Source organism: Sebastes fasciatus, chromosome 17 (genome assembly GCF_043250625.1).
Source record: "Sebastes fasciatus isolate fSebFas1 chromosome 17, fSebFas1.pri, whole genome shotgun sequence".
NCBI classification, from domain to species: Eukaryota; Metazoa; Chordata; class Actinopteri; order Perciformes; family Sebastidae; genus Sebastes; species Sebastes fasciatus.
This window is the reverse complement of record NC_133811.1, coordinates 15340741-15368159: the sequence shown is the minus strand read 5'-3', so window position 1 is coordinate 15368159 and position 27419 is coordinate 15340741. Positions and strand designations below refer to the sequence as shown.

The 27419-nt window shown below is 42.7% G+C and overlaps 2 protein-coding genes across 2 annotated transcripts; one reads left to right on the top strand and one right to left on the bottom strand.

Moving 5' to 3' along the window:
- The first annotated feature begins 1077 nt into the window (after positions 1-1077).
- Positions 1078-9510, top strand: LOC141754039 (biotinidase-like). Its single transcript, XM_074612817.1, has 6 exons — positions 1078-2007; positions 7674-7823; positions 7954-8105; positions 8204-8381; positions 8472-9071; positions 9151-9510. The coding sequence occupies exons 1-6, from the start codon at positions 1765-1767 to the stop codon at positions 9421-9423; spliced, it is 1596 nt and encodes a 531-aa protein (XP_074468918.1). The 5' UTR covers positions 1078-1764; the 3' UTR covers positions 9424-9510.
- On the bottom strand, positions 9491-26131 carry LOC141754036 (uncharacterized). Its single transcript, XM_074612806.1, has 28 exons — positions 25704-26131; positions 23181-23264; positions 22297-22375; positions 21203-21273; positions 19931-20131; positions 19765-19852; positions 19459-19601; positions 19190-19297; positions 18249-18353; positions 17610-17688; positions 17405-17519; positions 17097-17179; positions 16952-17015; positions 16688-16756; positions 16393-16533; positions 15506-15617; positions 15314-15340; positions 15035-15109; positions 14691-14892; positions 14434-14521; positions 14166-14283; positions 13130-13355; positions 12928-13015; positions 12606-12838; positions 12435-12517; positions 11974-12056; positions 11779-11870; positions 9491-10816 (listed from the first exon to the last, which is right to left on the bottom strand). The coding sequence occupies exons 1-28, from the start codon at positions 25986-25988 to the stop codon at positions 10515-10517; spliced, it is 3444 nt and encodes a 1147-aa protein (XP_074468907.1). The 5' UTR covers positions 25989-26131; the 3' UTR covers positions 9491-10514.
- Positions 26132-27419: the final 1288 nt, after the last annotated feature.

Here is a 27419-nt window from a genome sequence, read left to right as displayed (position 1 = left end):
GTAATGAAGAGTATATGTCTCAGTCCACCATGCATCTGGCTAGCTCGCCAGCACTGTCCAGCATCTCTCCTCAGTACGTCCATGTGTGTTGGTGTGGGGCGTCCCTGCGATCGATGCCCGTGCGTTGGTTCCTGCAGCATCAGCATGCTTGCTGGGAGCTCTTGATGTCTTTGGCAGTGACTGAGAAGTGTTATTCTCCAGGCTGCCACATTGTCACTAGGTGTTGGAAATCCCTCGATTAGCATTGGTAGTCCCTCGTACAGACGTAGTTAATTAGGGATGGTAGCAGTTGGTGTCAAGCAGGCACCGACGCGGCAGCAGATGCAGCCACAATACCGGAGACCACCAAGATCCAGGTGAAACCCTGCTCCAAGTGTACCCCTGCTCCAGGTATAACCTCGCTCCCGGTGTGATCCCGCTCCAGGTATGACCTCACTCCAGGTGTGACCCCGCTCCAGGTGTGATCCCGCTCCAGGTATGACCTCACTCCAGGTGTGACCCCGCTCCACGGTTAGCTGCGAGACAAGGAGGCACAAGGACTCCCGGGAAGGAATGAAGTTAGTAACAACATGGACATGGGACATGAGTATATACAGAAGGAGAGGGGAGCTCAGTGTGTCATAGGAAGTTCCTTATGACAGTGTGTCATAGGAAGTCCCCCGGCAGTCTATGCCTATAGCAGCTTAAGTATAAGCGTTATCAAAGAGGAAAGTCTTTAGCCTACTCTTAAATGTAGAGACGGTGTCTGCCTCCCGGACTGAAACTGGGAGCTGGTTCCAGAGAAGAGGAGCTTGATAGCTGAAGGCTCTTGCTCCCATTCTACTTTTGGAGACTCTAGGAACCTCAAGTAACCCTGCATTCTGTGAGCGCAGTGCTCTAGTGGGGTAGTAGGGTACTATGAGCTCTTTAAGATATGATGGGGCCTGACCGTTTAGCGCTTTGTAGGTGAGGAGGACGACTTTAAAATCTATTCTGGATTTTACAGGCAGCCAGTGCAGAGAAGCTAATACAGGCGTAATATGATCTCTTTTTCTAGTGTTAGTCAGTACACGTGCTGCAGCATTCTGGATCAACTGGAGAGTCTTAAGAGACTTATTGGAGCAGCCTGATAATAAGGAATTGCAGTAATCGAGTCTAGAGGTAACAAATGCATGGACTAATTTTTCTGCATCATTTTGACACAGGATGTGTCTGATCTTTGCAATGTTACGTAGATGAAAGAAGGCAGTCCGTGAGGTTTGTTTTATGTGAGAGTTAAAGGACATATCCTGATCGAAGACAACTCCCAGATTCCTTACGGTGGTGCTGGAGGCCAGGGCAATGCCATCTAGAGTAACTATATCATTAGATAATTTGTTTCGGAGGTGCTCAGGGCCTAGTACAATAACTTCAGTTTTGTCTGAGTTTAACATCAGGAAATTGCAGGTCATCCAGGTGTTTATGTCCTTAAGGCATGCTTGAAGTTTAGTTAACTGGTTTGTTTCGTCTGGCTTGATCGATAGATATATGTGTGGTTAAGTCTCTAAAAAGGAGCGAGTTGTGAGTGCTTAAGCAGAACTAGTGTAGATATAAATGTAGCGGGTAATTAGCCGCTGTAATGAAGAGTATATGACTATATTGCCCTGGATGTGCTAGAGCAGCTACAGAACACAGCAGCACACAGAAAGACAGGCAACCGGAAATGAGGCGCTTACCGCAAGCACGTCAGCCTTTGTCCTCTCAGGTGTGGGGGAGGCTTACTAGTGCGTCTGGGTAACATCAGCCATGTCTCTCAGGGAAGAAACAATGTTCTTGCTGGTTGTTGTTGTTTTTGTCAGCTGCTCTTTAATGTCGGCCGCTGGTCAAACAGAGCCGGTCCTGGACTCCTCCTATGTTGCTGCTGTTTATGAGCACAACTTGATCCTGAACCCGGATCCTCGGGTCCCCCTGTCCCGCCGCGCTGCCCTGCAGCACATGCAGAAAAACCTGGATATCTACGAGGAGCAGGCTGCCCGGGCCGCTCAGCAGGTCAGGAGAGAGTTATATATATATATGTTTATCCAGTATTGATATCCTACATAGTGTTATGCTTGAAAGCAGGGAGAAAATATTTCAAAAAATAATAAAAAAATTAAAGCTGCTGTTTTTTTGGAGCAAATGTGCTCAGAAAGGACAAAGGGGGGGTGTGATGTGGGGGTTGAGAATGTGTATGTTTATATTTAAAACTAATTCAAGTTTATGTATTTGATCTTAATGTGTGTCAGATAATGCAGTGGGTTAGAAAAGATGGTTAGTTTGCATGCAAGACCTTGTCTATGTGAAGCATAAACTAAACACATCAGGTGTGGCAAAACCAGCTACCCAAATATCTCTAATCTTTTAACTTTAATCTCATAATATTACAACTTTTTTTCTCATATTATGACTTTTTAACCTAAACTTATGACTTTTTTCTCGTAATATTACGACTTTTTTCTCGTAAACGTATGACTTTATTCTAAAAATCTAAGATTTATTTGTTTCCTCATTGTGGCCCTAATACTCTGTCGTACTCTTGAGTCTTAACAGTTAAAAATAAACCTCAGTCAAGTTGATCCAAGCTGTCAGACCAGTTCAGACACATTTTTCACTGATGTGAACTCAGATTACAATCAAACTGTAGATGAGATCAGGTGGCAGCAGCAGCAGGGCGGTGACTAAAAGCTGCGGTTTGCAGTTTGAAGCAGCCTTCACTAAATTTACAGGAAGTCACATGTTTTAAGAGAAATGAGACGTTGTTTCCTCTTAAGCGTCACGTTAATATTTTAGATTATAGCTTCTGTGTACTTCTGTGTACAGTGAACTGTGCAATAATTTGTGCAAAAGACATCAAGTAGTCCGACTCCAGCAGCCATGACCTATGAGCAGGTTCTGAAATGAACTTTTTTCATTGCCTGCCACTGTGGCAAACAAGTACCTTTTTTTTTGTCTGCCACTCAGAAATGTTATCTGCCACTTTTGAAATCTCTGCGCCAAATGAAGGAACAAGGCAAAAGTGAGCATGGCTCAGATACCCCCGCTCACTGCTTGATCCCTACTAAAGTAACACCAAAGGTTTTGCCATTTTGGAAAAACTCAAAAAAGGTTTGGGCACCGTGGACTTCTAACCCCCAAAAGGCACAACTAGACCACACTGTCAACCATCATACCAAATTTGAAGTTCCTAAATTAAATAGTTTTGCTCCGGACACGAAAATGTGACAGGTGAACGGGCGGACGGACGGAAGGGCACGTGGAACGCTATATATCCCCAACTACTTACGGGATATAATAACATCTTAGATCTGATGTCATTCAATGTTCAATATATTTTACACAAAAAACATATGCATGGTAAATTACAATATTCGAATTACACCGTGGCTTCCGGGGAGCCCTATTTTTCGGGGCAGGGAGGGTACTGTACACAGTACTGTACTGTACTTTGTTATTGTCATCTATAGGGGTTGTTTGCATAAAAACACACAATTCAAATGATTATGATTATTTAAATATTTGCTTTGATTAGAAAAATCTTGGCAAGCTGTTGAGAGCTAGTGTTAGGATGTTAAACAGGTCATACTGTAATTCCCTCTCTATTATCTATTTTATATTGCTGTGAAAACATCTCCTTCAAACAACTGGATTTATTCAAGTTTCTCGCCAAAAACATAATTTTACGAGGTTACATTTGAACAAGACGATAACGTAATTTACCAATAGTAATTTTTCCTGAGCTTGAGTTTGAACGCCACATAATAATAACAACTGCCTAATGCCTAGTGTGCCTAATGGCACCTCCATTAACATTAGTAGATCTGTTATTTAACCAAGCAGGACTGTGCTGCCCACCGGCTGCTAACAGGTAACATTACTAACTCTCCTCCTGGCCAACAGGTTTGTTGTTCACAGTGTTGCATTATCAAGGAAAAAACAGGGTGCGTCCCTCAGGCAGTGTCTCCGGTCCAAAACAAACAGCAACATGATACAATGTGCTTATGCGTCATTGTGCACGCGTTACTGTGGAAGGTTATCAATACAGAGGAATCAGTAGTCACGGAGGCTTGAGATACCAAGGAATCAGACAATAAGGAGTCTGTTCTCTATTCCCTCCCCTAACATTTTTTACTCTTCTGCCAAAATGGCGGATGGCCTGCCAATTTTACCCGCCAACAATTTACCTGCATTTGGCGGGTGGCGGTTGCTAATTTCAGACCCTGCCTATAAGTATATGTGAATAATAAGTACAATATACAGCTGAGTGAAGGCAGGCAGTTCAGAGGAGCAGAGTACAGCTGAGACTATGGTCCTGGCGACCAAATTATTAGGCTGAATGTTTCAGGGAAAATGTAAATGATATAACTCCTATCAAACCCGATGTTCAGGAATTATCAGCCTCACATGTGACTGAATGGAAATGACGATAAATAATGTAAAACGCGTTTGTTACTGACAGACAGACTCTCTGTCTCTCTCTGACTTTAATAGTATCATTAATAAAAGTTAAAGGGACTGTTTGTAACTTCTTACACGTGTAAATCATTGCGGGTCGGTGTCTCATGCGCGCTCACGTGTGGCTACGCTGTTCAGACAAGACTCCAACAGAAACTACACGGAAGCACCAAAACCACAAAGTTCTATATAGTGAAGCGCGTCTGTTAAACAGTGTTGGCTGCGGTCAGAGACCGTAGCTTTGGTCTCCAGGACCGGAGTCTCTGCTCCTTTGCTCCTCTGCCTGCTTTGCCTGCCCTCACTCACACACCGCGCTTGTTCTCACTCTTTCGCTCCACTCTCACATGCATGCGCGCACACTACACACTGCAGAAGAGTTAGTTTAGCTCTGACAATATTTAGTGAATTTAGTGGACGTTTGTGCAGAAATAACTGCTGCAGCTCCTCCAGACCAACAGAGGTTTTCCGTGTCTTGTGAAGTGACGGGGCTCCACAGAGAGAAAGGTTATCGTCTCCGACCAAAACTCTGAGATCCCCTGTTCCCTCCGGCCGTGGGCGGGAGGCTGAGGCAGGAAAAGCCAACACTAGAATCAGCATTGATTCATGGGAGACCTTCGTCTGGTCAGCAGTGTCGGCGTTAGGGGCGGGCCATGGGGGTCCAGGCACGTACATGTCTTCAGGCCAAGACTCTTTTAAAACATGTCAAATTTGGGGAAGATTGGACAATGTATAGTCAATTTACAACAACTTCCTGTTTCCTGTAGGGGGCGCTATGACGTTCACTCATAATACCACATATATGTCTTCAGGCCTGGACTATTATCCAGCTTGTGAAGTTTGGAGCAGATTGGACTATGTATAGTCAATTTACAACAACTTCCTGTTTTTTGGCAAAAGGCGGTTATTCGCCGCCACGCCACGGCAACATAGTTCGATAACTTTTTAATCTTTGGATAACTTTTCATCACAAAGGTCTTAAGATACTACTGACCAAATTTGAAGTTGATCGGGTTAAGTCTCTAGGAGGAGTTCATAAAAGTATGCATAAAATACATAAATGACATGAAAAACACAAAATTCAATATGGCCGACTTCCGGGTGGGCGGAGCTAATGAAACCCATTGAGGAATATGTTTGAAATAATGAGTGGGATATGCATACCAAGTTTCATGAATATAGGATCAACTTTGACCAAACTACGGCCTAAAGTCAAGTTACAACAGCCTCCTGTGTCTTGGCGAAACATCAAAATTCAACGCGCCGCCAGAAGAACGCCGTTTCACGAAAATACAAAAGCTTCGCAATTTAGCATCCTGAAGGTGTTGAGATTCGGTTGCCCGACTTTGAGATGGATCTCTTGAATGCTCTAGGAGGAGTATCGCAAAGTTCCATACCTTAAACGTGACAAAATGGCGTCTTCGCACATGACGTATGACATCACCGTTTGAGCGATCAAAAATTCCTTCGCAATTTAGCATCGCAGTAGTGGGAGGGTTATCCCACCCAAATTTGACGCGAATCTGATAAACCCTCTAGGAGGAGTTCGTAAAAGTATGCATAAAATACATGAAAAACGCACATATTCCAATATGGCCGACTTCCCGGCGGGCGGAGCTAATGAAACCCGATGAGGAATATGTTTGAAATAATGAGCAGGATGTACCTACCAAATTTCATGAATATAGGATCAACTTTGACCAAACTATGGCCTTCCACGCGTTAGGGGGCGCTATAGAGCCGGCTAAACATGCTGAACCCAATAACTACATTTACATAAAGTTCACAGGTGTCCATCATTTTGCCAAGTTTCATGAGTTTTCGAGTACCTCAAGGTATGTTCAAAATCTAAAAGACATAAGGGGGCGCTAGAGAGCCAACATGCCACGCCCTTGCAAAATTTCACCACTAAATCAAAGTAATTACTAGTTTGGATGTGCATGTAAAGTTTCATGAGTTTTTGTGCATCCTAAAGTCTTCAAAGATGTGTTCGTAAATTTAAAAAAAACGCAGGAAGTCCAAGATCGCTGACTTCCTGTTGGCTGAAAAAATCTCAAAAATATTTAACACGAACTTCAAGACGTATGCAATGACATACTTGAATTTCATGAAGATCGAAGAAACTTTCCCTGAAAAACAGCCTACATTAGGGGGCGCTATCTCGCCCGCTGGCGACACCCGATCCGAATCACTACAGAACTTTGAATTTCGCGCCACTTCTGACGCATATTCCACTTTTGGTGAGTTTTTGGGGATGGAAAAGGTCCCAAAAACGCGATATTCCAGCAGAAAAATAATAATCCTTAGAAAAACAATAGGTTACCTTGCACTTTCGTGCCAGGACACCGTTGGGGTCCTGGCACTTTCGTGCTCGGGCCCTAAATACTTAAATTATCTCCAATGTCAAACTAAATTTTTTCCTGACCGTATTTTGTTTTGCTGAAACAGTGAAACAATATTACATATATTATTGTTCATTTTTAACTCTTCACTGCATTGGTCCTTGGACCCTTTAAGTAAAGCCTCAGGCGTTGTCACTTGCTATACATTGCAGACTATTTAACAGTTACCTGAGCTTGGATCATAACCAGTTACCTCTAGGGATGCACTGAGTACTGATCCGATACCAGTGTATCACACACATGGGATCATTCTTTTATGTGCAAGGCAACAACAGGCTTGACTTAAATATTGTTTTCCTAACTTTGTAAAAACAAAATGTAACAAATAAATATGGAACATAAATTTAGTGAATTATTAAAATAATAAATTGTACACCAATAACTTGGTAAAAAAAATCTTCGAAAATTAACAGGAACTCCAATTCCGGTGTAAACCTTTTTAATGCAGCAACAAATTGGTCCAAACGTAAACAAAATCCCATTATATAATGTACAGTATATAGTATATAAACATAGAATTGAATTGAATAGATTGGGATCCATTGTCATCGATACCCAATCCAACTATTTGAGTCAGTATCGGCCCGATATCTGATCCGGAATCGGTGCGTCCCTAGTTACCGTTAAATTTAACAATCAGTTTATGTTTGATCAGCAGCATAACTAAAAAGCATAGGATAATATTAATACAAATATTCAGTCATCGGTGTATTTCTCTGCATGTCGACAGAAAGAAGCACATTTAATGTCATAGGATTCATAACTACTGTAGCGTAATGAAGCTCGTCTCATCTCTATACTCTGTCCTCATCTTCTCTTGATCAGGGTGCCCAGATCCTGGTGTTTCCAGAAGATGGTCTTCAGGGTTACAACTTCAGCCGTTTGTCCATCTCTGGCTACCTAGAAACCGTTCCTGACCCCCAGCAGGAGAGCTGGAACCCCTGCACAGAACCAGACAAACACAACAACACTGAGGTGAACGATTACACTTTGAGAGTTCATGTTGTTATTGAATGCAACGGGCATTCTGACACAATACACTGACATGGGAAGACCACCAGTTTGTGAATATGAATCCTACTTTGAGTGTGGTTTTGTTTCACAGGTTCTCCAGCGGTTGAGCTGTATGGCCCGTCGTTACAACCTTTACCTGGTGGCCAACATGGCTGACCTGCAGCCTTGCCCCCTGAAGACCGACCCCTCCTCCTCCTGTCCCCCTGATGGACGCTGGCAGTTCAACACCAACGTGGTTTTCAGGTGCAGTAAAAAAGAAGTAGTTTAGCTGAAGGACCGGCAAGTGCACCAGTAGGCTGCATCATTTCCTAGTGAACTGTTCAGAGTCTTCTTTCATACAGGTCAGATGGCCTGCTGGTGGCACGCTATCATAAACAAAACCTTTTCTTTGAGGAGTCCTTTGACACGCCGCCGCAACCTGAGATCATAACGTTCAATACGCCTTTTGCTGGGAGGTTTGGTCTCATCACCTGCTTTGACATCCTGTTCCACGAGCCCACAGTTAACCTGGTGGAGAAGGTAGAAAAACAGACACTCAAACTCTGTACTGCATTACTGTGTTTGGTCTTCTCTTTTCCTCACATCCTCCTCTCCTTGTATCCCTTTCAGGGTGTACGTCAGCTGATCTTCCCCACGGCCTGGATGAACGCGTTGCCCCTACTGGACTCAGTCCAGTTCCAGCGGGCGTTCAGCTTGGGTGCCAATGTCACCCTGCTAGCGGCCAACCTTCGTAAAGGCAAACGGATGACAGGAAGTGGTATCTACACCCCTTTTTCTGCCATCTACCACCACGCCCAGAAAGGAGACCCAGAGGAGGGCAGGCTGCTGGTGGCCAAGGTGCCAGTGTTAGACCCAGAGTGGGTGGGGCAGAGCGTGGCCACGAAGGAGGAGAGGGTGGTTAGGGGTGAGTCCACATCATCTACAGAGTCTGGATCCTGTCACAAAGAGATCTGTTTGGATCCTCCTCCTCCTGAAACTGCTGCTTCTGTTCCTCCCTCCTCCACCTTCGTCTCATACATGATGCACGACCCATTTACATTTGTCCTCTTAAACGAGTTAGAGGGCGAAGTCAACGTGTGTAACGGCACCTTTTGCTGCTACCTGCAGTACCGTCGGTTACCACAAGACGGCAGTAAAGAGCTCTACGCATTGGGAGCATTTGCTGGAACGCACGGAAACCACACAGAGCACGGACACTACGCCCTACAGGTACGCATGAAAAGAATTTGGGAAATTTTAAAAACTGCTTCACGAGACTCTTGTCACATTTATCATATCTCTGTTGCAGGTGTGTGCACTAGTCCGCTGTGCACGGTTGGAGGTCAGTTCCTGTGGAGAGAAAGTGGAAGAGGCAGAGTCTAAAATAGACTTCCTGTTGGAGGGGCAGTTTGGGACCAGATATGTGTACCCATCAGTTTTGGCTAGTAAGATGGTCATAGAGCAGCCACAGCATCTGGAAACAGCTGCAGAAGGCAGAGTGACCATGAGACACTCAAACATGACCGGTGGGCTGGTCACCGCCTGTCTGTACGGACGAATGTATCAACTGGACAATGAATAGATGGGTGTGTCGGGAGAAACATATCAAATACGTACAAAACAAATGTTCTGTTCATATACAAACTGCAATAAATCAAAAACAAATCTCTTTATTCGTTCATTACTTAATCTTTACAAACATTGCACCAGTAGCGTTCATCCTCTGCCTGAAAGTTGCTTGTTCCTAAAAAGTCAATATTTATTTATTTCGCTCTCTACCTCCCACACACACACACAAACACACACACACACACACACACACATACACAGTGTCAGCCACTTTCCCCTGTCTCCAGTACAGTACACAGACATTGAGTAGCTACAGCATTGCATGTTCAAAGTTTCTTGAGCCGCTCATTCGGGTCGTCAATCAACTGACTCCTGGACCGATCGTACATTAAATGGGTCTTACGTATACCTGCTGTCCTAATCAGCTCCCAGGGATTCAGTCTCCACTTGGAATAAATTCATAGGATTCAATAATGACTTCCTCTCCAAGGAATTGAAAAGTGGTTCAATAACAATGACGCAGCATTAGCAATGTGCGTGAGTGACAGCCATCGGTGTCTGCCATGAATAAACACTCAAAAAGTACAGTAGGGAAAACCGTAATCAATCTCCTGGTCCCATAAGTCCCTCTGTTTTTTTCTTAGACAATCGTGCCAAAAAACAAAAGCCTCTGAGCTTCTCTCCAGTAGATGCTCCTCTCGTAATAGCTGAAGGAAAAACTGTGAAAAGACTTAAAACCACTCCAGAAAGTATCAGAGAAGCTTAATCTAAAAAGAAAAACAACATTGCTTTTAAATTTAAAAAGACACTGGCCATGTTACTGACCATACAGTGATTCTGTCTGAGAGAAATGTAGTGTGTATTCACCTTATTCTATATTTTCGTACATTGTTTTCCACCCCAAGCACCTCAAGGAAACAAATGTGGTCTACAACATGGATTATTTTTAGATTTGAAGAAGCTTACCTAAAAATAATCTGCCCACTGGCTCTATTTTCTCCCTCTTTTTCTCTCTGTAGTTCGTTGTCACTGATCTATTAAGGCTCCTGAGTGGCTGGCTAGCCTGCCAGTATTGTGGGGCTCTGTCCAATAGCAGATAAGTCCTCAGTACGTCTCTGAATCGGAGTCGTTCAGTTCATCGTCCCCAGTGACGGAGGATGACAGCGGGCGCTCCGGTCTGCAGTAAGCCACATGGTCAGGCCTCAGAGAGGGAGGGGTGTCAAAGGCCACGCCTTTGGAGACGTGGTTGTTGGTGGGGTGGTGGTTGATGACTGTCTGTGTATGAGAATGATCAGGCAAAGCTGCTATGGTAACCATAGGGGAGGTGGGCATCATGGAATTGAGGATGAGCGCCAGACAGTCTGCCACATCACGGTTGGGAGCGCAGGCCAGAGCTGGAGTGTAACCTAGGAATAAGAAAGGAGCAAAAAAGTGAAAACTAGAATTACCGCATTCTCGTTGTATGCCTCCGCCAACCAGTCAAGTTACAGTTTACATCAATGTCTGTCCAAAATGTCATCACTTCATCATGTTATCCTATTAGACATTTGTGTAAAATTGTCATAAGAATTTTTTCGACATACTATATGACTTATTTTTTCAACATACTATACTATGACTTTTTAAATTTTTTCGAAATACTATATTTTGACTTATTTTTTCGACATACTATACTATGGCTTTTTTTCGACATACTGTAGTATTACTTTTTCGACATACTAATCTATGAATTGTTTTTATTTTTCAACATACTATACTATGACTTTTTGAAATTTTTTAAAAATACTTATCTATGACTTTTATAATTTTTTTCAACATACTATGGCTTTTTATTTTTGAAAGGTCATAGTAAAATAAATTCCAAACAAAATTCAAAAAAAGCCATATTATAGTATGCCGAAAAAATTAAAAAGTCATAGTATAGTATGTTGAAAATAATCCATAGTATAGTATGTCGAAAAAGAGTCATAGTACAGTATGATGACCTTTTTATTAAAAAGTCATAGTATAGTATGTCGACATTTTTTTATTTTTTTAAGTTTTAGTATAGATTGTCCAAAAAACATCATGGTATAATATGTCCAAAAAAGGTCACAGTATAGTTTGTCAATAACATTTATGAAAGTCATAGTATAGTATGTCCAAAAAAATAAAAAAAAGTCACAGTATAGTATTCCGAAAAAAAATCATAGCATAACATGTCAAAAAAATTAAAAAGTCATAGTTTAGTATGTCGAAAAAATAAAACAGTCATAGTATAGCAAGTAAATCTCCAGTATGCATCGCTGGCGCGTAGGCATTCAAATAATTCTCTCTCAAAGTATGTGTGAATAGTTGTGTGTGATACAGCAATAAGATGAAGGCTGACCGTTCTCGTCCACCGCTAACACACTGGCTCCTTTCCCCAGCAGCTCCTGGACCACCACTGTCAATCCCTTCCTGGCTGCTACGTGCAGGGGCCTGAAAGAATGTAGAGGGAGATGTTAAAATACATCCAGTCTGAATTTAGTAGATTATCTGAATGCACAGCTGAATGTTTGCCTGCACTGGGAATACTACGTACGTCTGGAGAGCAGTGTTGGTGCTGTTGATGAGGTTCTTGTCGCTGATCTTCTCTAGAATCAACAAGGCGCTCGTCTCATGACCCTGAGAGGAACAGAGAGCAACAACGTTGACCAACAGTGAAAATTGAAAATAAGTATAATCATAGATATATAGCACAATATGAAAAAAAAAAATCACTTTGAGTTGTTCATATTTATAATAACTCCCTCCTTTGTATATTTCTCACTTTTTAGGACATTTTGTGGACAGCCTTTATTAAATTCTCAATAACAAAATCAAATCACAATTTTTTGGATGTGTAATTGATCTTTCCACCAGCCAAAAGATGTTGAATACCGATTATTATTATTAATTATTTTATTATCAATTATATTTTCCTTGGCGACATGGATTGATATCCATAATTCACCATGGCCAGTGAATAAAAAAGCATTTCCCGTCACTGTGAATGGTTATTACCTTGCTGCAAGCCAGATGTAATGCTGTGTTCCTGTCTGTATCCTGTAGTGTGAAGTCTGCTTTAGCACTGCTCAATAACATCTCTGCAACACATGAATGGAGATGGTTACATGTCAAAGGTTTAGAAATCAAAGGCCAATAGTGCATCTATGTGTCAGTGGGTGTACTGACCCACAGTATTGGTCTGTCCGTTTAGAGCTGCCATCATCAGCGGTGTGCTGCGCGCGTCTGTGTCGACTACGTTAGCCTGAGCGCCGTGGCTCAGCAGAAGGGACACGCACTCCACGTGGTCGGAAAAAGCCGCAGCGTGAAGTGGCGTCCTACCCTTGGAGTCAGTCGTGTTGACGATAGTTGTTCCCATGGAGTCAATTAACATCTCAGCCACTCCCTCGTTATCGCTCATACTGAAATACACAACACACACTGTCACACACCCTCAGACCACTGTCTACGCTACATAAAAACACACACACACTGGCACACATTGTCTTACACAGCACAATGCAGTGGACTGAAAGAGTTGCCCTTAATCTTCTTGAACACCTCCTGATCCAACAACACCTCCACACAAGCATCATATCCTAGGAAAACAAAGAGAGGATGGAGTTGCAAAGGGAGGAACAGACGTCAATACTACTTTGCTGTGGCTTCAAACAGAAGAGTGCTTCTAAAGTGTCATGCTGTGTCCACAGTACCGTTGTAGCAGGCCCAGTGCAGTGGTGTGTAGCCCTGGTTGTCAGTGAGGTGTGTGTCAGTGTTTGAGGTGGTGGTGGTGGTGGCCTGCAGCAGGGCACCCAGGACCCCCACACGGCCGCAAGCGGACGCCAGGTGAACAGGGGAGCGGCCCCGGATGTCTCCGACACACACACTGGCCCCCCGCTGGAGGAGGGCCTCTACACTCTCCTCCTGTCCTGTCACCGCCTGTGTGAAAAAATAGTGTAGAAAGTGGAAATTAATAATAATAAATATAGTATAATGCAATATTATAAATAAAGTAGAGCTGTCAAAGGTAACGCGATAATGCAAATTTGTTTTAACGCTTCTTCAACACATTAACGCAACTTGTGATTTTTAGGTTGTAGCAGGCTCAGTTTTAAAGCTAGAGTAAATACTGGCATCATATGAAACTAGAAAACCATTGGTACCAATCATGACGTACTAGCTCTCGAAGCGAGCTAAATAACGCTCAAAACTAAATTTTGGCGAGGAAAAACTGGCATAGCCATTTTCAAAGGTAGAAAGATAAGGATATGTGAATGAAAATGGGTTCTATGGGTACCCACGACTCTCCCCTTTACAGACATGCCCACTTTATGATAATCACATGCAGTTTTGGGCAAGTCAGAGTCAAGTCAGCACACTGACACACTGACAGCTGTTGTTGCCTGTTGGGCTGCAGTTTGCCATGTTATGATTTGAGCATATTTTTTTTGCTGCTAAATGCAGTACCTGTGAGGGTTTCTGGACAATATTTGTCATTGTTTTGTGTTATTAATTGATTTCCAATAATAAATAGATACATATATTTGCATAAATTAAGCATATTTGCCCACTCCCATGTTGATAAGAGTATTAAATACTTGACAAATCTCACTTTAAGGTACATTTTGAACAGATAAAAATGTGTGATTAATCACGATTAACTATGAACAATCATGTGATTAAATATTTCAATCGATTGACAGCCCTAAAATAAAGTTGTAATGTTGTTGTGTCGTGTGAATGTCTCACCCCTCGGTGTAATGCCGTCCTCCCCCAGCGGTCCTGATTCTCTACACTGGCTCCTTGACTGAGTAGAGAGTACACACACTCTGTGTGTCCGTTCAGCACTGCCAACATCAGAGGCGTCCTGTACACAGTGTGGAAATATGACATAACATTATTTCATATATTTATATATGAAACTAGTTAAAGTTACCCCCTCAAACAAAAGAGTAGCATCATCATATCCGTAAAAAAAACTAAGCCATTTTGTCTATGCACACACATACACACTCACTGTCCGTTGGTGTCTTGTGCGTCCACATTAATTTGTTGGTCGTTGTTGCTCATGAGCAGGCGCAGGCACTCTGGGTGGCCATTCATAGCTACGACAGACAGACACACACATACTAGAGCATGACTTGTTTTTCTAAAGCAACATCATGCTTCCATTTAAAAGGCCAGAATATACTGTAAAACCTCAGTCATGTGAAGGTGTTGCATCCAAACAGGTTTTCTGTGGTTGCACGTGTCTGTGTGTGCCTATATGCATACCTGCAGCATGTATGGCTGTCTTTTTGTGCGTGTAGTCACGGGTCATGGGTGAGGAGCCATGGTGCAGCAGCAGAGAGACACACTCCTGGTGACCCTTGGAGCAGGCCAGGCTGAGCGGGGTCCGGCCCTCTGGGCTGCTAACATCCACCTCCAGCAGGGATGACAAGAGCACCTCTAAAGCTCCACAGTGTCCATGGTAAGCCTAAACCAATGGAAGACACACACCAAAAGACATTTATTTAATGTCTAATGGTAACAGACATGGTAACAGACATGGCAGAGACAGTGAAATCCTGTGTGTGAGAGAGACAAATACAGACACACTGACAAATCCTTGAACTCACCGCCAGGTGGAGTGGACTAACGGGTGCCTGGCTCTCTGACTCACTCAGGATATCTGTTCCTGATGTCTCCATTAACTGAAATAGAGAGATGGTGTATGCTGATCTGCCAATTGTTACACAACAAATAACAAGATTGGGGAGGTTTCACAGTAGCTTCATCTGCCCACCAGATGATATAACCACTATGTTCCCCATCTGTCCAACAGAGGGAGCTATGTGCAAAGAATCAATCAGTATAAGGCTTTGGGTTACAGTGGATGAGGGAAATTTCTTTCTTACCACATCAAGAGGTGTCTCACTTGCCATCTGAAACAAACAGACAAAGGCTGTTTTTGATAACATCACAAGTGTCCTTGTGTGCTGTAGTTTTCTCTACAATAGTAAGGCTCTCAGCACATGGAAGTGATCAGGTTTTCTGATCGTCTGTAGGACATGCAGCATATTTTCACTCTGTGTGGTAACTGCACTCACCAGTTCCAGGCAGAGTGTGCGTCCGTAAGCTGAGGCATAGTGCACTGCACTGTAACCCTGTTTGTCTCGCACTCCTGGATCAGCATCGTTCCTCAACAGGTACTCCACACATCTGACAAAGACAAAAGAGAGGATACTTTTTTTTTTAAAGCCTTCATCTGACACTGAGGATTCTTTTAGGGATGAAATGATTCCTTGAGGAACTCCAATAATTCATTTCTGGCCAAAGATAAGTCACGATTGATAAAATGACAGACGTCCTTTTATTCACAATGGTGGATATACTGTAGCTCCTGTAGCGGATTTTGTGCCCATATGATTTGATCAGTTTGGATGAGTCGCACAGTCCCAGTCCAAAGCAGCGCAGCAGAGAGGTGAGACGTGCAACGAGAGCGCACAGGGAGCAAGAACCCTGAACATTAATCAGTATCAATATTTAATTTGAACACATCATTACAGTTCAATCAGTTAAAGTAATAGTACCTAAGTAGCCCATGAGACGTGTACATTTATAAAGCAATTTGAATGTTTTTTTATTGCATTTGTCTGCATTTCAGATATTTTATTTAAAACCCAGAATGTAATATGACACTTAAATTCACTAAATGGGTTCAGTATTGACAGATCATATTATTGTATGCATATTAAGCAATACAATTGTAGATTTTTCTAAAAAGGAAACCAATAAGTTCTTTATTTTAAGAGACTGTCATAGTTTCTCTTTTGTATATTTACTATTCCTCCTTCATAAACCTAAATTATTTTTGATCCGATTACTCAATTAAATGATGGAATAATCAGTAGAATACTTGATTACTAAAATAATCGATAGCTGCAGCCCTCGATTCTTTGATACGCTTTGATATTTAACACATAGTAGAACTTACTTTCCATCAGTGTCAGCTGCAGCAGCGTAGTGCAGGGGGCTGCAGCCTCGCTGGTCCAGCTCATTGATGCTAGCCCCGGAGCCCACCAAGGCAAACACACAGTGGTAGTTACAGTTGGCTGATGCATAGTGTAGTGGAGTCCTGGGATGGTCAGAGAGGCGACATGAGCTATTATTTATGCCAGTGAGGACTTCATATTCTCCCTCTGCTCCCCAAAATGTGGTCAAAAGTCTTCCTCGGTCGTCAGATTTTCTATTCCTAGCATTCCTAGAATTAAACTACATGCATGGCTCACCTTCCAAAGTTGTCTTTCCTGTTAAAGTCCGCTCCTATGTTTAACAGCAGGTTCAGACACTCCAGGTTCCTGGTTGGAGATACAAATTTAACAGGGATGCTTCCAATCTATTGTAATCAAGTGCACAGACAATACTTTTGTTTTCTTTTTACAACTCTCATAAGCACTAAAGGGTGAATGCTGTTAAATAAGGAACAAAGAGCAGCATAACAGAGGCTCAGAAATGAAACGATAGTAAATCCGTGAGCAGGAATGATGACTCACCCTCCAGCTGCAGCAGCATGTAGACAGGTCCTTCCAAAGTCATCAGGGGTGTCTATGTCAAACCCTGCGAAAGTATGCGATCAGCATCAATTAGGATGTCAAGTAGGTGGTTTCAGTGACAAGAATGGTGTCAGCGCTAATGTACCTGAGGACAGCAGCTTCCTGCAGCAATCCGAGAAGCCGCTGAGAGCTGCCAGGTGTAGAGGGAACATCCCATGAATGCCTCTCCTGAAAAGATTTAAGGCAGAGAAGGCAAGTCATCACAGGAGGGTAAGGTGTGAGAGCATGGGTGCATTTTTGAAAACAAAAAGAGGTTGAAAGAATGGTTTATCCTGAGTTTAACCATCTCTAGTCTTCGAATTGTTCCCTTTGTATTTGTGCTTCTTATTACTAGAGCACAGATTATATTCAGTGGAAAGATAGACAGATGGTTAAATGTCAATTGTTACTAACTTGGCGGTGTTGGCTCCGTGTTTGATGAGTGCAGTGATGATGAGCTCATGGCCATAACGGGCAGAGATGTGAAGGGCTGTGTTTCTGCTCTTGTCCTCACAATCAATCTCAGCTCCTAGAAACACATAAATAAAGGGTATTATGTATGTGTTTCCATTAAAACACTCAGGCATGAAGCAGACAACGCGCTTCAAGAGGTTCTCACCATTTTGAATGAGGGCCTGAGAGCAGGAGAACCTTCCATGGGTAGCTGCCATGTGAAGGGGAGTCTTACCATCCTTACTCTGGACAGATGGAGGGAGAGACAGTGGAGACAAGTAGAGAGGAACAAAGACGACGATAATGATTTTCTGTAGAGTATAGTACAGTATATCAGTGTTGCAGTGCATGTTGATGTACATTTAAGTGCCAGAGTGAGAAGCTCACTTGACGATGAGTCTAATATAATACTGTAGTGTTGTAAAGCTTAGCATGAACAGAAGCTATCTTAGATTCCCTAGCGGACCACATGCACACCCACACACATATTCACTGAGCAGCTTGCAGCCTCAGGGAGCCACCCCCTCCCCTGTCATCTTCCATATGGCCTTGCATCTTGAGGCTGTGGGGACCCAATATCAGTTTCCATCACTGCTACCAAAGTGTTAACAACACTGTCATTTCTACTTTCTACTACATACTGGGGAGCAAACCCATGAGGACACAGGCTCCTTCTCTTTGTTCTTTTGATAATATGTACAGGTGATGTATACGCTCACTTCAAATGGTATCAATATGAAGCAAATACCGTTTCTCAGCTAAATTTTTGTGTTTGTATGAAAAGTGTATCTGCATATGGACACACCCGCATGTTGATGTGAGCTCCGTGGGCCAACAGCAGCTCCTGGCACAGCGCCCCCTGGCGTGATGAGGAGGCAAAGTGGAGAGCAGAAAAACCCCTCTCATTCACCTAAAGCAGGATAACAAACAACGTAATTAAACACACACAATCACCATGCATAAAAGGGATGCTAATTTAGAATTTTTTAAGACCGATAGCTGAGCCTGGTTAATCGATCATTAACCTTTAACCAATGAGATTAGTGCCTTGTATTCAGGAGTGCTGTGGTTTTTAGTGCCTAACAAGCTGCCCAGCTGCAATGATAAGCCGATGCACAAAAATGTTAAATCCATCATTTATCGCCAGCTGCAGTGTATGTGCAAAACAAACAACTGAGTCAACAGTTCACTCGTCCGGTAGAGTTAGCAGCCACGATGCTGCGGGCATTGTCGCGTACACATGCAGTCACTTTCCCAATAAGTCTCCACTGCATCATGTAGTTTAGCTGCGAGTTTGTCAACTGTGTGTCTGCCTGGTGTAACGTAAGCGAGTGTCCGACAAACCGTGTGCGAGTATGAAGTTATCAGTAACGTTACAGCTGTGAACGTAGCAGTGCAGTTTGTGTACAGTTTAGGCTCTTTGTCTGTGAATAAATGCTACAACTCCTCAAGCCCCAAGCCAAGCTCTGCTTGATTAAAGTGAGGGGGTTAGCCCCGAAGCTAGCAACAACAACGGCTCAGAATCACTTAAGGTGGGCTGTTAAGGTGGACCAGCTATTCTTCTTGAAGTGACAAGCCGCTCCTCTGAGTTTTGTTCAGCTTTTTATTTAATTTTTATTATTTCTTTTAACCGTTCAACTGATTGCATTAATCGGTCAAAATTCTTAACGTTGTGTAGCTGTTAAACAGTTAATTATTAACATCCCTAATGCACATACTATCTCGCATAGAGAAACGCGCACACACCTGGTTGACGTTGGCCCCTGCCTCGATGAGCTCACTGACCACCACGTCCTGTCCATTGTAACAGGCCAAATGGAGTGGAGTGTTGCCATAGCCGTTCACCTCGTTGACCTACGCAAGGACACAAGAAATCTATGTTTTTGCACTTGAGAAAATTATAGCGATACCATTTTAAATAGCTTGTATATGTACAGTTAACGATTTAGCTGGGTCAAAGGGTCACAGCACATTGTATACTGCTAGTACATGCATATGTGTGTGACTGTACTGACGTGGACCCCCAGGCTCAGAAGGTAGTGCACTGTGCTGCTCATGCCACTGGAGGCGGCAGCATGGAGCGGGGTGTAGGCTTTTTTGTCCTTACAGTCAACCTCTGCTCCACTGGCCACCAATAACTTCACCACCTCCAGGTGACCTGAAACAGAGGAGGAGGGGAGGAGTCAAATTTGACTACCGGTAAGTCAAGATATGTTAATTTTGCCATGTACTATTTACGGAACTAGGGAGAGGCAGAGGCTTCATCTAGTCTGACAAAAAAATGTGTTTGCATTAGAAACCACACATTATAACAGTCTCACCCATGTAGGCTGCCCAGTGGATGGCTCTCCTGTCCTTCTTGTCAAATGCATTAATATTGGCTCCTCTGGACAGCAGCAACTTCACCATCTATCACACAAAAAGCAAATTAACTAGATGCTGGCATGTATGTGAATGCCTCTGTGTGTGTGTCTACAGGAGCCCCACCTCTACATGTCCACTGAAGGCAGCGTGGTGCAGGGCAGTGCGTCCCGCCCGGTCAGACACGTTGACGTTGCTAAGCAGCGGGACCAGAGCCTCGGCACAACGCACTGCCTTGTTGCTAGCTGCAATGTGGAGCGGCGTCTGCCAGTTCTTGTCTCGGGCGTTCACATCCGCACTGTGCTTCAGCAACACTGCCACAGCATCCTGGGTGGAGAGCGGGTCACAGTATGCAGACAGAGGTATTTTTTAATATGCCTCAGTGTACTAACAAAGTGCATGCCAGCGTGCGCAGGTGGCTATGTGTGGGTGGATATAAAGGTCTTTGCTATTCTTAGGGGGCTTTCGTGCCGACAATAGCGCTGTGAAGGAGAGCAAACGCAAGGGGCTGTGTTAGTGTGGGCATGTTGCCCAGGACCGAGCAGAATAGGTAAAGAGATTTGTAGGTTTATCAAAAACCAACACACTGCACAGTGGTATGTAATTTTACCCCTTTAAGGCCAGATTGTACAAATTTGTTAACATTATGTCTGCAGCCATAATTATCTCCCATCTCATGCCAGTAAGGTAGCTACAAGATATTCTATCTGGTATGTGTGTTGCTGCACTAACCTGCGTTTTCTACCACCACAGTGGTCTCCCTGAAATGAAAGAAGTCTAGATTTGTGTTAGAGATGCTCAATTGTGGCAAAAATCCTTATCACGATTATTTTGGTCAATATTGAGATCACGATTATTTAAACATTACTCATTGACTTTGGGAATATCATACAGTCATTGAACTTTAAAAAAAAAAGATATTTTTGGCAATGGATTTTCTTGAACTTTAAATATAATTAAACTCCAAAACAAATAAAAATAAATGTAAAAAAATTGATAAATAAATAAAATAAGCAATAAAAATATATATAATATATACATTTAAATAAATATTTTAAAAAAATACATAGAACAAATTAGATAAAAATAAATAAGATCAGATAAGATTATCTCGATTATCTTCTTTTCATAATTGTTGGAAGCCAAAATTGTAATTTAAAATAACATTTTATAAATCACCCAGCCTTAATTTGTGTTGCAGTGCTATTATCAGTGGGAAAGCCCCCTGAATGGGTTGGATTTGTCTTATCAAACAGGGGCTTCTCAATGGTAAGAAAAGCTGGAACAACCTAATTGTGAGACTGAGTGCATTTCATCGCTTGTGAAAGAGACATAGTCACATAATTAGTGGAGTCACCACAGTACCCATTAGCGTGTGCGTTTGTGTGATGTTGTTACCTCACTACAAGATGCGACAGCTCGGTGAAGAGGAGTCAGCCACTTGTTATCTTTGGCATTAACTCTGGCTCCTTGGATGAGAGAAGGAGAGAGAGAGAGAGATCTCAGAGATATGTCAACAATGGCAGACACACTAAAGGCAAACATGGTGGAAACCTGTAAGAATGTTTAATCCTTGAAGGATACATTAAAGGCTGAAGACATGAAGAGTAACAAGCTTAAAGACAAACTAATATTCCATATGTCATATGACATATATCATATGACTTATGGGAAGGGGATGTTGTGAGCCAACAGTGCGTGAAACATATAAAACTCCCATGATCCTCTTTGGTACAGCTTGGGGGTTAAAATAGCCCTGAAGCTGCACCTGTTGCTTGCTCTTCACATTATAGATAAACAGTGAACACACACACACGTACTTCCACACTACGCCTGTATTAGGGTTGGCCCCACCTCCTGACGTGCTCAGCTGACTTCACAGAAAGTCAAGCCGACCCTATCAGGTGATTGATAAATCATAAAGTCACCAAGAGAGGGTGACAGCCACAGAGCAGTGAGCAGACACACAGGCAAGAGAACTACTGGGAGCAACCTGTGGGGAAGAGTGGAATGAGGAACAGGCAGTGGCTTTGAAGAGTTTAGGAGAGCATGACAGGATTTTTGGTATTACGACTGAAATTTTCAAACAAGTCGAAAAACAGACGATACATTTGTTTCCAATTTAGTTTGACCTGTTTCAAATCTTAAATCGAGACAAATACATTACTTCAGTATACCTTGAAACTATTTATTGTGCAATGAAAACAAACTCTTGAACATACTGACAGGTAATAGGAAAAGAAATTCAAATTTGTCTGGCCCCAATATGATGATATATGATCAATGAATGAATGTTTAATAAACATAAGACACGTTTAGTAGAGCTAATATGGATGCACAGATGAAAAACAGGACCGGATGGATGCACACGGGGATGGTTGCTAACAGCCAACCATGGATTTCAAGTAGAATTGATACTAGAGCTGGATGGATATTGGGTGGAAAATCGAATGGATGTCTGAATGGATTGATAGCTGGGCTGTAGTGTTTACCTGAGAGGATGAGCAGTTCAATGATCTCAGCGTCTCCCAGGTAAGCTGCAGCATGCAGAGGCGTCCTCTTCTCGTTGTCCTGACAGGAGATCCCAAAATACAGATAAACACTAATGTAAGCATGTGTATTATTTTTCTATTTCACACAAACATAGGCCTTGAGACACATGCTCACACGTAAACACACAAGGGTGAAGGCATGCATGAACAAAATCTATAGACCTCACACACTGTTGCAGACCACAAGGAACATGAGACTAGAGCCACAAGGAGAAAAATGTCTATCATGTGTTCACTTGTATTCCTCACTTCGCTCCATCATTTCAATACACGGCACTGCCGCACCCCCACCCCCACCCCTCTCTCTCTCTTTCAGTGCAGTAGAGAGCAATAAACTGGGGGCTATAAACAAATGCCATGTGACTGCAATAGGTCTGGGCCAGTGTTGCTGACTCCAAAAGACTCAGTGTGATGACCCCAGCACTATAGACCCACAGAAAGACAGACGGACAGAGAGAAAAACAAAGACTGTGAAAACAGAAAGACTAGGGACAGAGAGCGAAAGCGATGGGTGAAAAAGGGAGGGATACCAGCAGAAGGTTATGTCCTTAAGTGATAGGAGAGGGTAGTGTTATGGAAAAGTGTGTCCTGCCCTGATTGACAGCTATATAAGATGGGGAAGCTGCCAGAAGGCACTCTGAGTCAGTCAATCGATTAATTGTAGCCTGCTGGCTTACTGCTGCTCTTCTTGGTGTTTTTTTTTTTTATATGTCATGGTGTGTGGAGCTACAGTGTGAAAAGCAAATACACATGGGTGCCACTAGAAAAAAAAACATCTATATTGGGAGAAAATCAGGGGAAAGAGCAAGACGAGTGTGACTTACCTGAATGTTGACATCCTCTTTCTTGAATATGAGGGAGCGAACTTCATCCGGGTCCACGTTGAAGATGGCTCTTAACAGAGACGGCTACGGAGACAAAGAAAGAACAAGGAAATGCTGATACATACTCGATTTGCAAGGTAGTCATTTGCTCTGCTGACATCTGTGTTATCAGTGAGAGTTACAAATGGGAGAGTATCACACACACAGACACTATAATCCTGAGCTGGGAGAGAGCCATGGGTCACAAATCACCAATTTGTTTATGACAGTAGCAGCTGTATTGTACATCACATAAACACATGCACGCACATTACGTAAATGTTTGAGTCTATGAGGGGATAAAGGTGCGCCCTATTGCCACGTGGTGTGAGGCCAGCTGATAAGAATGTAAATAACAGTGTAAAAGACAGGTGGGACAATCTCAATAAGTGTTATACAGCATGTTCTCAAGAAGAGATGGTACATTTTCCCAGAAGGAGGAAGCTGCAAGTGAATGACAGATAGATAAACACACTGGGAACACGTCTTCGATACTATTTCATTTATGTACGTCTGCGTACGTGAATGTAAACAGTTGGCACGAGCATGAGAGCATGGTGCCTGATACTGACTGGGATTTGTAAACAATGCTGCTCAGCTGTCATCATAAAGCTTCAAGAGGTATTGGTAGGCAACAGAAGAGCATGAGTCCATTCAAATTTAAAGGTTACAGGAAGTAACACTATTTTAAGCTCACGATTCACTTCTGGATACTGGCTTCAAAATACAGTACTGCCGTGATGTTTTTATATTTTTAATAAATGTATTGCCTTTGTGACATTCGTGACAACAAACACAACCTTGAACCTTGATGTTAAAAATCAAAGTGAAACTAATTAATCTACAACACAGAACAACTTTGGTCTGCTTTTTGTACTTTTCCTACATCATCTTAAAAAACACAAGCTTGGTTATTGTTACATGAAAGTCTGCAAACTCGGAAAACATTCTGTCACACAGCTGATATTTGCAATTTGCAATATATTGCTGGACAATAAATTGCCATAACTTGCTAGTTGTCACTAAGATCTGAGTGATTTTATTCTATTAGATCTGAATCTGCAAAGTAGCTAGTAATTAATATTGTCAAATAAAGATATTGAAGATAAAAGTACAATATTTCCCTCTGAGATGTAGGGGAGTAGAAGTGGGCTATGAAGTTACATAAAATGTAATACTCAAGTAAAGTCCAAGTACCTCAAAATTCTACTTAAGTACAGCACTAGCTTAAATGTACTTATTTACATTCCACCACTGGTAGAGCACAACATTGTTTACAAGAGCACAAGATCTTTTTAATAGATCCAGCCTCTTAATTTTGCTCTCAAAGTGCACCAGATTGATGCATTTAACTTTACAATGTAAAAAATATAGGTCTCATAAAATCCTGGATTCTACCAGCTCTGCCTTATTTAGAGCGTAGAATAACCCTGTATTTATAATAACACTCTTTACTCTTATTATCTGATAAATATAGCAAACAGTTTCCTTGTTTCAATATGTTTGGATAATAAATTAATCTAATGATTTTAACATGGAAATAACACTGATACTGCAATTTACTGTAAGCAGTGATTTTCTCTGTGCTGCAGTATTATGGAGAATGCACACACAAAGTAAACAAACATACGCACATTGGTATGATGTTGCTGAATTAGGGGAGGTCTGGAGAGGCTTCAAATTTCAAAGCCTTCCTAAATTACAGTTTACTGACATTCCTTCCTTTGCAACCTTTCAAATCTGTGGCAGTACTGTGGGTCTCATTGATAACATTTTGTCATAAGTACATATTTTTCCCCCAGCAAAGGCAGCCAAGTTGTACCATTCAGTACTACATACTATGATGTGGATCTACTTTTTACTCTCAGCCTCTCAGTTTTCCCCATACCTCTCTCATTTCGTACCAACTAAAAATAAGTGGGGCCGTCAGGCATGTCGGCATCTGTCTCATGTTTATTACACCGATGACCACGGCAACTATGTCAGAGGTCGAGAGCACAAACCCCGTCATCAGAGCCGGCACATCCTCTCTGGCTTTCCCCCTTCTTGGTGTAAACTTCAAAGAGCAGCTTTCATAGGATGAAAAGACTTACTACCAATGTGTTTCAATTGTAGGCTTGCCCTTTATACAGCCAACAGTGGAGACTACAAAGGCTCAGGCCTTGCTGATAATCTATACAAACCAACAGTCATCTCACATGCTGGGCTATATTGGTGATTGTATTTGGTGCTATATTTAGCACAGGATGACAAGTGTTGGCAGTGCATTGTATTTTTACGCAATGGGAGATGTAACTACGTACTTCAGCACGGGTTTAAACTTCAGGCCAGGTATGAGAGGTGCATTGGTCTGTTTAAAACCCAGATGAATGCTGTCATTCTCACAAAAAAAACTGTATATAATCCTTGAACATATGCAAAAGCCGCTGAATCAGCAAAGTCTAATTCAATCAATGAAGAACCGAGCGGAGGGGCCCGTCTCACCTTGTCCTCCTGAGCGGCAGCCCTTCGAGAGGCATGATGGGATCTGCGGTCTGGGGATGATTTGGGCCGGGGAGGTGGGGGCGAAGAGGAGGGCTCATCCTCCTCCACCTCCTCCAGCACCACGATACACACACGACTAGCCCGCTCTGACCGCATCAGGAACACTCTCACACACACACACACACACACACACTCGCTCTCTCTTTCACACACACATAAATACACAGTGTTCCCTCTTACATACGTGCGCAAATCAGGAGGACAAAGGTCAGCAATAAATCCCATAAACGGCGCGATTGCCTCGTAAAAAAACACTGCACATCTTCATGTAAAATCCAATGTGAAATCCAGCTCTGTCCTCTATCTGTCAGTGTTGCTTTGCTGCATGTCTCCTCTCTCCTCCTCTCTCTAGCCAACACTCGCGTTCTCTGTGAGCAGCAGTAGCGGAGACAGCAGGGAATTCCTCTGCGTAATGGTGGCGGTAAGTGGCATGCGGCAGAATGAGCTTGGGGTGCCTAGCAGCGCACAGGAAGCTACATATCCTTGCTGCAGCCGGGAACACACACATACACACACGTCAGATGCAAAAACACACACACACACACACACAGAGAGAGAGAGAGAGAGACCCTGTGATTAGCATGGACGGGGGCCGCAGCAGCCAGTGTATGAGTGGGCATGCGTGGCTCGTTTCAGGCAGACTGCTGAAGCCAGCTCTTTCAAAAGAGGAGACAGAGAGAGGGAGAGGAGGGGAGGGGGGAGGGGAGAGGAGAGAGAGAGAGAGGGAGAGAAAGTGAATGGAAAAGGGAGGGGAGTATGAATAGAAGAGGAGAGAGAGACAGAATAATTGTAGGCAGGTACCTAGAGCACAACAAAACACATAGAAACATGAAGATGAATGGAGCAAAGGACAAAGAGGGGGCTACAGACAGCAATCAGTGTTGCCAGATCAGATTGAAAGTTTCCAGTCCAATCACAACTTAAAACCCCAAAGCCCAATTCAATAAAAAACAGACCAAATCATACCCGTGTAAAACCGTAAAACCATTACATGTTCGATAAAAAATATCATAAGCATGCAAAGCTTTGCATAAGATATTAGATAAATAGGCTATCGCAACCCCACAAAGAGTGCAGTTAGACAACCAAATACACAAATTCCTTTGTCAATGATGATGACGTCAAGGTAGGTAGGTTCTCCCTTATCCCTAATGACAATCAAATACAACACATGTCAATCAAATATTTCTCAAATTAAATCTGCAGTAGGCAGAATGTTTTTGGCATCATTGGGCAAAAATTCCATAATAACCTTTCAGCATATTGTAATTCAAGTGTTCTGAGAGAAAACTAGACTTCCACACCTCCTCATGGCTCTGTTTTCAGGCTTTAAAAAAATCTAGCTCGTGACGGGAGACTTTGGCCAATCACAGGTAATTTCAGAGAGAGCGTTCCTATGGGCTGCCGGGTCACAAACTTTCTCAATTTACAGCTAAACAGTACACCACAAGATGTTTCTGTAAACATTTGAGGTGAGAAATAGTCATTACAGTAACAGGATACTGATTCAAATTTGATCAGCGCTGCCTAGTTTGACCATTTGATCAGAGTTCGCGAGTGATTGACAGCTGCTCAGAGACAGTAGACTCCAGCTCGGCTACGATTGGTCGTTTTCCTCGGGTCTTTGAAATCTTGCAGATGCGATTAGGAGCACCG

Coding starts and splice junctions, on each gene's coding strand:
- LOC141754039 (XM_074612817.1), top strand. CDS start 1,765: ATGTCTCTCAGGGAAGAAACAATGTTCTTGCTGGTTGTTGTTGTTTTT. Junction 8,106..8,203: donor AACACCAACGTGGTTTTCAG/GTGCAGTAAAAA, acceptor TCTTTCATACAG/GTCAGATGGCCTGCTGGTGG. Junction 8,382..8,471: donor CAGTTAACCTGGTGGAGAAG/GTAGAAAAACAG, acceptor TATCCCTTTCAG/GGTGTACGTCAGCTGATCTT.
- LOC141754036 (XM_074612806.1), bottom strand. CDS start 25,988: ATGGGATTTATTGCTGACCTTTGTCCTCCTGATTTGCGCACGTATGTA. Junction 15,618..16,392: donor GCAGCTGACACTGATGGAAA/GTAAGTTCTACT, acceptor TGTCTTTGTCAG/ATGTGTGGAGTACCTGTTGA. Junction 11,871..11,973: donor ACCAACACTGCTCTCCAGAC/GTACGTAGTATT, acceptor ACATTCTTTCAG/GCCCCTGCACGTAGCAGCCA.